Source organism: Atractosteus spatula, chromosome 12 (genome assembly GCF_055471065.1).
Source record: "Atractosteus spatula isolate fAtrSpa1 chromosome 12, fAtrSpa1.hap1, whole genome shotgun sequence".
Taxonomy (NCBI): domain Eukaryota; kingdom Metazoa; phylum Chordata; class Actinopteri; order Semionotiformes; family Lepisosteidae; genus Atractosteus; species Atractosteus spatula.
In genome coordinates, this window is record NC_142717.1 from 12571513 (window position 1) to 12584222 (window position 12710).

Sequence of the window (12710 nt, forward strand, 5' to 3'; positions counted from 1 at the left end):
TAGAGTGCAGCGTGGTTTCGTGGAGCTTATTATGAGCAATTTCTAGTAAATGTAAGATTGGCTTCGGTGAAGTTTATTATAATGTCCAAAAGAAAGCGATCCAGAGATGAAGACAGTGAAATGCATCAGAGACGGAAAGAGGAAACAAAACATCTGGAGAAATACACGAAAAAGAAAACGAAAGAACACAACCAAGAAGTCAAAAAACTGAAACATGTTGAGACTTTGTAAGCTCAAACGTTGCGCTTTTCAATCGCTTGCAAAAAATACAACCAAGACAGCCAAGATCTGCATACAGTCGTGTTAATGATGCAAGATTTTAGAAACACACAATGTGCAATGTCAATTTTGTATTCGATCATAAACATATATTACAGTACGTGATACATTGTCTGTGCACTGAAGCTAAGCTTTTATTTGTATGACATAAATATTGAAAACTGTAATACTTTTACTAATATGTTTAAGAGCTTTTATATATAGTGTTTAGATGTGTGTCATCAGAGTAGATGACGGTAATAACTTCTCTCTGCAATTATCAACTGTTTTTGTTGTACTTTTTTACAGTTATGAGAAACCCCCTCCTGGGCTGATCAAGGTTGGTAGTCCAGTTATAAAAAGTAGCTCTGCATACTGTTTGCAATGTATCCTTATTGATGGTGGCACCATTCGTGAGGATACCCCATTGTAATGTCACCCTTTCCTCCTGCTCCGGCCTATGTTAATGGATTTAAACATATTCTGTATGAGTTGCATGACGATGGAGCACTGATTAAAGTTTTTTTTTTAATAGAAAACAAAGGCACTTCCATATGCACGTCTCTATTGAATTTAAGGTGAAGGCGCACAGTCAGTATGGCTTTTCTTGGCTCGTCAGTTTTTTTTATTCTATTCATTCCGAAACGTATTGAAGAGTGGTTTTATAGGAGGCGGAAGACAAGCCCGAGGACTGTATTCCTGATGCTCCTGGGAATGAAGATGCTCGGGACTTCCTGGCTCACGCACCTACCAGGGGACTCTGGATGCCTCTTGGAAGAGAGGTGAAAGTCATGCAGTGTGAGTAGAAGCAAAACGAGCCACTGGAAGACCTAGTGAGCAAACTCAGGTCTCTAAGTATAGAGGTTCTGTGGGTATATCTGGATGCAGGGGTGAAGGAGAAAGCAGGATTAATTCTGCTCTCACCCACGGTCCATATGCGTAAAACCATTTGTGTAATGTAGAAGCAGCAAAGGCCAGCCACTTGTGAACCATTTCTGTTAATAATTCATTGTATGTTGAAGTGTGTTTCATCCCTAAACTAATCCACCATTGAAGTACTGGACCCAACGCTGCATCAAGTGACACAATGCAGCCATTTTGTACCAGCCAGAAGTGGCTTAATTAATTAATTAATTAATTAATTCCCTATGTTTGGCACTAGTAGTCCTACTTTAGAAATTGCAGCCCCAGTGCAAGACGAGCACCAGTCCATAGAAATCTAGGTTTATGCGGAACTGCTATAATCAGACATGTTAGTGAATATAGCATTATCTTCTCCAGAGATACAAAGAAGAAGGCAATACAGCCACTTCAATAACAAATATTCAACTAATGTCCAAGTTTTGGGAAAGAAGAAGAGAAGAACGTTTTAATAATAATAATAATAGTAGTAATAATTCCTTACACTTATATAGCGCTTTTCTGGGCACTCCACTCAAAGCACTTCACAGGTAATGGGGACCCCCCTCCACCACCACCAATGTGCAGCCCCACCTAGATGATGCGACGGCAGCCAGAACGCTCACCACACATCAGCTATTAATGGGGAGGAAAACAGAGTAAAGAAGCCAATTCATAGATGAGGATTATTAGGAGGCCATGATTGGTGAGGGCCAATGGGAAATTTGGCCAGGACACTGGGGTTACACCCGTACTCTTTTCAAGAAACACCCTGGGATTTTTAATGACCACAGAGAGTCAGGACCTCAGTTTTACATCTCATCCAAAGGATGGCGCCTGTTTACAGCATAGTGTCCCCATCACTATACTGGGGCATTAGGACCCACATGGACCACAGGGTGAGTGACCCCCGCTGGCCCCACTAACACCTCTTCCAGCAGCAACCTTAGTTTTTCTCAGGAGGTCTCTCACCCAGGTACTGACCAGGCTCACACCTGCTTAGCTTCAGTGGGGTGCCAGTTGTGAGTTGCAGAGTGATATGGCTGCTACTGCTACTGCTACTGCTACTGCTACTGCTACTGCTACTGCTACTGCTACTGCTACTGCTACTGCTACTGCTACTGCTACTGCTACTGCTACTGCTACTGCTACTGCTACTGCTACTGCTACTATAAAATATGTAACAATAAGATATGTGATACCTTTCCAAACTCAAGGATGCTGTACATAAAGTACAATAACACCAAACAATATAATATAAGCTGTAAGACAGACAAGAATAGGCCTTAATTAAAAGGTGAGTTTTACGTTTTTGTCAGGACATCTGTAGCTTTGCATTTTCCCTCCTGTGAAGATCATCTGGTGGACAATTTACAAATGGCAATTGTATTTTATTTCTTGACTATACACTCATCCAAACAGAGGTGTATTTTTACAAGTGTGTATCACTGGTACTTAAGCAGTGAGTACCCATTTATCCCTAGACAGTTTTGTTTTTTTGGTCTTGGTGTAGGCTAACCTTAAATACCTGCTTTAACACACCCAGAGAGATGTCTCATTCTGGTTGTCTGGGTGTTTTGATTATGTACAGAGATGTTTTGGTTTAGAGTAGCTTTTACCTGGCTATTCAGTCACTTTACAAACCTGTTATAGGCACAGTAGGTTTCTCTCGGTCATGGTGCAGTGGCTCTGTGGCTAAGGATCTGCGCCTCTAGCTGGAAGGTTGCCGGTTTGTATCCCATGGCCAGCAGAGGAATTCTACTCCATTGGGCCCCTGAGCAAGGCCCTTAACCCCAGCTGCTCCAGGGGTGCCATATAAATGGCTACCCTGCGCTTTGACCCCAAGCTTCTCTCTCCCTGTCTCTGTGTCTCGTGGAGAGCAAGCTGGGGTATGTGAAAAGTCAGATTCCTAATGCAAGAAATTGTATATTTGGAAACATGCCCCTAGCATCCAAGAATAGACGGGAAGGTTTAAACAAGATGCCTCCCAATCACATAACACATCTGTTTACTCCTGTATTAATTTTATTCTAATAAGCTTTAAGCAGTACATTCTCTTATTTCAAACAAACAATGGCATTCATTATTTTTCTAATTACTTTTTTCCGCACAGTATGGTGGTATGCATGAAGTTCATCTCAAGCGCTTGCTTCTTGTTTTTTGGGGAACTAGAAAGCTCTTTTATTTAATGCAGAATTTTTAAATGTTTTAGTTTGATCTTTTGGCTTTCTGAAGTAGCTGCTTATATGGTTTTTGCCTTTAATGTGCATTTGTAACATTCTTCCAGGAGATGTTGGGCAAAGTGGCAATAGTTTGTGGCAGGGGGACGCACTTAGCTAAACAAGCTAAAAATGTGCTTTCCTGTCTTGTAAAACATCATAGCATACGCCCTGATAAAATGAATGATAAGCAGAACACTAAAGCTATTATACTGATTGTGAATTCCCAGGGTATTAGAATGGAGTGATGATCCTTCATCCTTTATCAATAGGACATAGTTGTGCCAGAAAAGACTACACTATCAAAAAGAAATGGGTTTGATTCTGCATTTGAAAACTTGGACTTTTTTATTGGACGGCTTTAGGTGAGCGTTACTGTGGCTTCTGTCATCACAGAAATGCTTTTTTTTTCTTTATCTTTCAACACAGTTCAGCACATCTCTGCAATTGTGGACATCCTAGCTGGCACTGTTGTAGTGAACAGGGCTATAAAACACCTCCCACGACCATTTAATTAAAAGTTAAAAGTTATGCAACATGATTTGAAAGTGAAATTTATATGATGACATTGTGCTGACTTCATTTCTAGTCTGACTTAAATAGATACTGTATGTCCTTTTGGCATTGTGGAGGTGTTTGTTCATGAGGTACAGTCGCTCATCACTATAGGAATATCATTCGTACATTCCAAAAAACTGTTGTATAAAGACTGTCAGGACAGTTTTTTGTAATTGGGTCTGTGCAGGTTATGGTTTTTCTTTCTGGTGCTGTGTCCTGGAATTCTGGAAATACAGTGTCAATGATTAGTTAACATGCTGTGTTTTTTGAATGTTTGACATTTGTAGGTGTTCCACGTGTTTGCACAATAAATGTACTTACCAAATGTAGACCCAGATCCTTTAGTCAAAGATGCATGAAAAACATTTTGGTGAAGAAGACGATGCAAAACTAGAAATTTATACCAACCAGCTCCATAGGCCTTTCAGTAAATAATAGATGAAATTGATCCTTTGATGTGCTTTTGAATGTTTTCTGTTCTCTTTTACTTAACGGTTGTGGTGATGAATTCTGTGTTCTTGCTTCCACAGGTTGGAGATGCAAACGTTACGGTCACAGGACAGGAGATAAGGAATGTCCATTTTTTATCAAAGGCAATCAAAAGCTGGAGCAGTTCAGAGTCGTAAGTCTCATTTAACTTTTTTTTTTCTGGTTGTGCCTTTCAAATCTGTATTATCCAGTTTAACCGTCTTGCTTTATTAAACCCTCTCTCGGCTCTACTTTGTTCTGTGAAATGAGTCTTTGCTTGCTGCTTGTGATATTGGTGATTGCTGGCCGTGTTTTTTTTTTTCAAGAACTGAAGCATTAACTTTGATGACCAGCATGCATCTTCTGGACCAACAAGAATCTCTTGTCTTTGTTTATCTATTTTCTTTTATTCCAATCCAGTGCATCCTAAATATCTGAATACTCCTTCATCATTTACATTCTATGCATGAACTTTCTGAACTGCCATTGCACTTCAGATTCACTTCTGTGCTTTTCCCAGTTTTTAGAGATTTGATTCTTACCTGCAGCTATTTTGTTGTACTTCTAAGATTGCTACTGCTACTTTTGCTGTTTATTCCTTCATGCGACTCAAGAATTGCTCTTCTCTACTCTTTTTTTTTCTTAATTTCATATTTCCATATTTATATATTTAATCTAATGTATCTGTTTAGCCTTAACAAATGTATTTTGGGGGGTATTTTCTTATTTGGAACTGTTAATGCAAAGAAGGTTAGGCAATTGAACGATTTGAGGAGTGCTTGCATAGGTGACCTTTAATGGAATTTCCTTGAGACAGAGTTTAATCCTAAAATAGGTCTGCCCCAGGGAGCAAAGATCACTAGATTTTCTAATTAATCTGACTAAAAATAAATACTTTTTTTTTAAATCTTTCAGGCACATGAAGACCCAATGTATGACCTAATTAGAGAAAACAGACGTCACGAAAAGGAAATGAGGTATCAGGTTTTATTCTGGCAGTATTTTGTGTTTATAGCACATATGCACCACTTTGTCCTTTTTATTTAGGATGAAGAGAGGAGAGTTCCCCGCAAACATGTTTACATTGGTTTGCAAGGTAAATGTTAGAAAGCTGGTAATAAAACACTTACAGTGCCATTTTGCTAGTCTGTACATGCTATGAATTTTAACCTTGCAAGGATATAGGTTGTCCGCAATTTGTTCCCCTTCATAACTGTGTATGTTTAATAATTAAAAAATATAATGGGCTTTGGGATGTGAGTGGCTTATTTGGCTTTGTTTGGAGTCCATATAATGGCTTAATTGCCTGACTTCATGCAGAATCTGAAGCCACCAACAGCACTGTAACAGAATCGGTTTCAGTCTGTTTCCTCAGAGAGACAGCAGAAACGGTTATGGTTCCTCGAGCCTCAGCACTTTCCGTGCTCAGTGAATGACTGTTACATGATACCTCAAGTATATAACCAAGAAGGAAGAAGAAAGTGAAAAAATAGAGATTATCTCGTGATTACTATGGGGCACTGTGCAAAGCATACAGTATGTGGGAAAGGAAAACCTAATGAGGTTTAATGGGATGACAAGAAACAACATGGTCCCAGCAGAGGGTGTTGAGAAAGCAAGTATTTTGTATTTCATGGAACATTTTATTTATTGATAAGTGAAGTTTTGTTATTCTTTTGGAACAATATTAAAAGTGTTAACAATGGTTTTCTCGGTACATTAATGAATACCATGATCTCACAAAACTGATGATGAAAGTAAGACTTTCAAATAAATGAAACAGATTTCATTACCGAGCGCATAGTGTTCATTGCTATTTTATTTTTTATGCATTATTCATGGCTCGCTGCGTCATAATTTATCTTCAGACGGATTTACAGTCAGAGTTCAGGCATTTAGAAGAGCACTCTCATTTCTTTTGAAGTATAGATTATGCTTTTAAGAATGTACTCATCTTCAAGTCAGTTGAAGTGAGACAGTTGGGATTTGGAGCAATTTTGCCCTACTTTTTAGAATTGGCAGAAAACCAGCGTTCATCTTGGCCACTTGAAAACACTTAACTTTGGTTGGCTCCTAAGAGCTCCCATATGTTATATTCCCAGTGGAGATGCCGTTGAAAACTGAAAGTGTTGTTATTGTGTTCTTTTTGCCACTGTTCCTTTTAGTTGGAAAAATAAAAAAGCATACTTTTTTTGTTTTACTAACTTTTTTCTTGCAATACTAACAGCCTTATTACAGAGAAAACCCTAACTGTTATGTAGTTTAACTAGTTGAAGCGTTCTTGATATTCTTCAACACTGAGGTAGACAACGAATTAAGTGTCGTCCATTTTTCTGTAAAGTGTGTGTAGTTCCATGTCACTATTTGGTTTTGAAAACGCCGCTGTTTCTCATTGCATAGCCTGGACCACCACTGCTGCCGTGCCCCCCACCCCCCGCCCCCCTCACTGTTGACCCCTGTGACCTCTGTTTCCAGGATACAGCAGCTCCAGCAGCTGCTGGAAGACACGACCTCCGACTCGGAGAGCAGCAGTTCCACCTCCTCACACTCCGACGGGGGCAAGAAGAAGAAGAAGAAAGGGGACAGGAAGAAGAAGAAGGAGAAGAAAAAGAAGAAGAGAAAAAGAAAGCACAAGTCCGCACGGTTGAGCAATGGTTCTGGATCGGACTAAGAGCTGAAACAGCTCTAAAAAAGAAAATGAAAGCCTGGATCTCGAGGCTTGTGCTTCTGGGATCTTTCAGCTCTCCCTCAGAAGAAATGAAGCTGAAAGCATCTCTCTTGACTGACGCTATGCCTGTTTGTTCCAGCAGTGTCATCGGAGCACACTGAGGCGTTGAAGCTCTTTGTTCTTTATTCTCCACTGTCACAGCCAGTGAGTAATGCATGGATTTTCAGCTTTTCATTTGTCAAGGGTGACAGAATAATCAGCCATTTTCGCAGAAGGAGACACTGCAGCTCTAGATACAGGACAGGATTCCAGCAGTCAGGTTGTGTTTGAGCTCAGTTCTCTTAAGTTCTATCCCTTATTGCACCAATGGCCATTAGCCAGGTGGCAAAACAAATACACAATGATGGGTTAAAATGGGCTATCCCTGCAGAAACGACTAGGTGCCAATCCTGTGGTTCTTTGTGATGAAGGGATGGGTTTTGTTGTGAATATCTCAGACAACAGCAGAGCCCTGTCCATAATGCTGCCTCTCATCTGGGTCTGTGGACTCAGCAAGAATCCGAAATATGTGAGGGGAAGGCTGTGATTATCAGCACAAACAGGTAGTTAGTGACGCACCATTGTGGTATTTAATAAAGAGCTCTTGACGGCATGTAAATATCCATCCATGCATTTCCAGAGAGCTGCTTATTTCTGTTAGCGGTTGTGGAGTCAGTCCCAGGAAACGGGGTGCAAGGTGGGACGATAGTCTGGATGGAATGCCAGGGTGCATGCAAACAATGTAGGGACACCAATTAACCCACCCAGCGTGTCTTTGGAAGATGGGAGAAGTCTGGAGAAACGCCACGTCTAACTGAGGAGAACAGCTCAACTCAACACGGAAAAGGCTGCAGTCTGGAGTTGAACACGGGACCCAAACGCTGTACTTTAAATAAAAGTGCACTCAAAGTGGCAACCAAAAGCTGTAAGGCAAAGTTATAACCATGATGTCAATGTGCCACCCAACATGTAAATAATGTAAAATAAATCATATTCTGAAAAGATACTGAGGTAAGTTCTTTCTATAATTAATAAAAAAAATAGAATTTAGGCTTAATCATTTTATTTAAAAGGTATGTTTTCATAAATTTATTGATGTTTCTCTGTTGGAGAGTAAATTTTACCAGGTGCAACAGCCATACAGTTTTAATCATGGAAAATTGTGGTGTTGGTTTTTTTCTGAGTCACCGAAACCTTTAAAGATTTTTAACCATCTTTTGGCCACGTTAGGACATTTCCTATCTAATGCAAAGTAGACGTGACCTCTACTCTTTGAATTATGTCAGTATATAAGTAACCATGTGGCTCGCACAAGAAAACATTGCTTTGCAATCATATTTCCAAATGTATGGGGAGTTTAGGCACCATATTACCATATAATACCTCAGTTGATATTACTGTCGTATTTGAAAATTAGCATAGAAGTATTATGTGCTCAGGTGAAGTCGAATGCCAAATTGAATAAAAAATCCAAAACCAGAATAATATTGCACATGAAAACAATCATGTGATCCAACTTAATACTTGTGTCTAAGGATAAGACATTAAGCTTGACAAACTGTTCAGAGGTGCTGTCTGAGAGGGTTTTGTTGAGTTTTAGAATGAAAACAAAAATTCCCTTTGATCTCATTATGTAATTTTAAGATCTTTTCTGAGAGCTGGAGTTTAACTGCAGTTTTAAGAATGCATATTTCAGTTATATTTTCTCATAAGTAATAAGCCGCAAACACCACATCAAAGAACATTTGCTGGACTCCACCCAAAATGAGATAAAGTCTATTTATAAATGCCTTGCACTGAAGAAAAAGAAGTTGATGCTGTTAGATTTTTGTGTGAGTGCTATAGAGATTTTCTTTGTGTGACATTTTGTCGGAAAAAAAAATGGAAATTCAGTTTGCGGTAAGAATTGAAAGGTTCTAATTTATCAGTTTTAAATGTACTTTGTAGTTAATTTGCAGGTACAGGAACCTCTCTTGTCATTTTGTTATTCCATTGACAAAGTTCCTATTTTGCCTATGTTTTCAAAAGCATATGGTAAATATCTGCTGTTTGAAGGGCACAGTTTTGAACTTGTTCTGTTACCACACATACGAATCCTTTAACACGATGCTTGTTCTAAATATTCAAAGGGATCTGTTGATCTCCCACGTTAGGGTGGGAGTCAGAAGGCTGTTAATGGAATTCATTCATCTTTTCAGAAAGAAGAAGAAACAGGTTTTCACTGTTCAGGAAATATTGTGTAACATTTTTGAAAAATACTGAGAGCTGTGTCAGTTCAGTTTGCTTTGAGTGTTCGCTTAAAGGGGATTTTTTCTTCTAAGACACATCAGAATTCAGAGGCATAATTGTACATTGTGCTGTCATGCCAACTGTGCTACGTTTTCAAGAAACTCTTGACCTATGAGTACTCCCATCGACTTACTGAGTCAGGTATCACAGTGAGGAACACATTGTCAATGAATCACCATTTATTTTCTACAGTATTCACTCAAAACACAATGTCCACCAAATCTGTTGATTTTTTCAAATCTATTTTCTTTATTAAGAAAGCTGGTGTGTAGCAACTAGGGAAAAAAAGACATTTCTGTAGAAATGTTCCTAAGTGGTGTCCATAGAACTGAAGTCTCAGCAAAACGATGGATGTAAAATAACCACAAGATAATAACTGTGAGAAAAACCACAGTATTTCTCTTTGGATAAGATATCAGCGTTTCATTTTTAGTGACAAGGTACCTCAGAGTATTCATAGAATTCCGATAGCAGCTTGTGATTTTTCCTGTTGGAAATATACATGCATCCTAGTATTTCTTATCCACTGTTGCAATTCAAATGCCTGAATTTTAGAACAAATAGGTCTTGCGATCTCTGTATGAAAAAGAAGGATAGTCAATAACAAAAGAGACGTTTTGAAAGAACGGCCCTTTTATGAAATTGATTTCAAGTGTTCTCATTGCTATGAGAGGACCTTATCCTGTGTGGCACAGTGTGGTGGTGCAGTAGATAACTTTCCTGCCTCACAACAACGAGGTCCTAGGTTCTATGCCTGATCTGGGGTGCCATCTGTGTGGAGTTTGTATGTTCTCCCAGTGTTTGCATGGATTTTCTCCAAATGCTCTGGTTTCCTATCACAGTCCAGAGACCTACTAGTAAGTTAACTGGCTTCTGGGGAAAATGACCCTGGTTTGTGTGTTTGTCTGTGTCTGTGACAGATGTTATAATTGTTGATAAAATTATGATACATTCAGTGATAAATATGCTACTTAGGAAGTATTATAAGGGTGTCTTATGCATATAAGAAGAAAAGGCCATTTTTAGTGCTGGTAAGACTAAAGACACTGAGATTCATAGAATTTCTGGGGAACTAGGAATGACATGAACAACTACAGTACCTGTACAGTTAACTTCTCATTTGAAAACACGTAGCCCAGTGACAAGGACTTTGGACTTTATTGGTTCAAATCCTGCTTGAGGTTTTGGAACATTCTTGGTTGCTAACGTATTGATTGAGGTTCTGGTGTCTGGGTGCTGCTTTTGAAAATGGCAGCTCTCCAGGATGAAACTGTAAATGAGAATTTGTTCTCAAATGACTCACCTGGTTAAATAAAGAATTTAAAAAACTGGAGCTTGTCTGTTAGGTTTTTTTTTCTGAGGGCAGTTCCATTACCACCTCTTTTGAGGAGTTCTTTTTACAATGTCCATTCAAACGTTTTTCTATTAATATTCTTAGGCCATTTTATTTAACTTATGGTCAACATATCCTAAAATGGTAATAAACTTTTAATTTATAAGGAGATACAAAAATGCAATAACAGACAAATTACTGGAAAATTAATTTGTATTAATTTTTGTAGAATCAAAATGTATTTAAACTTTACATTTTTTTTCTCAAAAATTACATATGTTGGGAGTGCATGTGCTGTGTCACCTATGGTACTTTCTTTGTCTTTAAAACGTTCCCAGTTTGTCATGTGTAAATGTGAGGAGTTCATTAGATAGGGTTTTCCACATAGGTTTTCATATTTATTATTTTGGGGTGATCATTTTAAATAGGAGTTGAACATGGTAACTATTTATGTTTCGATTTTTTGACCATTTCATATAAACTTTTCCATAACCATAACAAAACTGCAGATGGAAAACTGTATTTCAGTTGTGCCAATCAAAATACTTAATTTAACGTCTGGCTGACTTGGATGAGTCAATTGCCAACTCCATATTTTAAACTCTCTGTGTATTTTTTTATTTGGTGGAATGCCTCTCTGTGTTTCAGCTGGATTATAATTTATGAAGCTGGAGTTGAAACTGCTGTAAAGCAGAACTGATGTACAAGGACTAATAGAACTGTCCTGGGTCACATGATTGTAAACACATGCACAATTTAAAAGGCTCTGTTGCTGGCAGCTCATATCTCAACTGAACAGGTTTTTAATGTGGCCTTGTGCACCATGCTTATCGGTGTTATTGAGTTTGTATGTAGGTTGCAATGAGGTTATCACTGTGCTTTATTCCTAATTGTTGTGGTTAATAACTCATGACAGTAAAATGATAATTTGATGTGTAGTATTGCCATAACAACAGCATATTTTTATTTGATGGCACTTGTGTCGAATAAAAACAAAAAAGCAATAACAGAGCCATACTCTGTTACTTATTACAGTATACAGTATGTGTATAGAACTGTTTAGTTCACACAAAAAAGATTGTTGAAGTTTGTGTGTTTTCTTTTATTTGTATGAGAGAGAGGTTAAAGAGAAAAAAGTTTCAGTTTTTGGTTTATGCTATTATGCTGTTGTGTTTTGCTGTTCCTGTTTTTAACATAAACATGTAGCAGTCTTTACACGGATACAGGCTGTTATATGAAAGATGTGCCCTAGGCTTAAACAGATTATCAAATATATATATATGATATATATATATAAGGTGATGTATGGGTATTTGCAGCTAACAGACATATCACCCTGCAACTCACAACTGCCAGCCCACTGAAGCTAATCAGGTGTGAGCCTGGCCAGTACCTGGTTGAGGGACCTCCTGGGAAAAAAACTAAGGTTGCTGCTGGAAGAGGTGTTAGTGGGGCCAGCAGGGGACACTCACCCTGTGGTCTATGTGGGTCCTAATGCCCCAGTATAGTGACAGGGACACTGTACTGTAAAAAGGTGCCGTCCTTCAGATGAGATGTAAAACCAAGCTCCTGACTCTCTGTGGTCATTAAAAATCCCAGGGCGTTTCTCAAGGTGAGTAGGGGTGTAACCCTGGCATCCTGGCAAAATTTCCCATTGGTCTTTACCAATCATGGCCTCCTAATAATCCTCATCTATAAACTGGCTTCATCACTCTGCTCTCCTCCCCACTGAGAGCTGGTGTGTGGTGAGCATTCTGGGGCACTATGGCTGCCGTCGCATCATCCAGGTGGGGCTGCACATTGGTGGTGGTGGAGGGGAGTCCCCATTACCTGTAAGCTGCTTTGAGTAGAGTGTCCAGAAAAGTGCTATATAAGTGTAAGGAACAATTATTATTATTATTATTATTATTATTATTATTATTATTATTACCAACAGAGGTTATCATCAGGAATGGTACAGCACACCATCATGCCTGCA

At 38.8% G+C, this 12710-nt stretch overlaps 1 protein-coding gene across 1 annotated transcript; it reads left to right on the plus strand.

Annotated features, from left to right (window-relative positions):
• rp9 (RP9 pre-mRNA splicing factor) lies at window positions 1–8113 on the plus strand. Its single transcript, XM_088929752.1, has 6 exons — window positions 1–227; window positions 568–598; window positions 927–1056; window positions 4466–4557; window positions 5319–5380; window positions 6879–8113. The coding sequence occupies exons 1-6, from the start codon at window positions 82–84 to the stop codon at window positions 7072–7074; spliced, it is 657 nt and encodes a 218-aa protein (XP_088785878.1). The 5' UTR covers window positions 1–81; the 3' UTR covers window positions 7075–8113.
• The last annotated feature ends 4597 nt before the right edge of the window (window positions 8114–12710 follow it).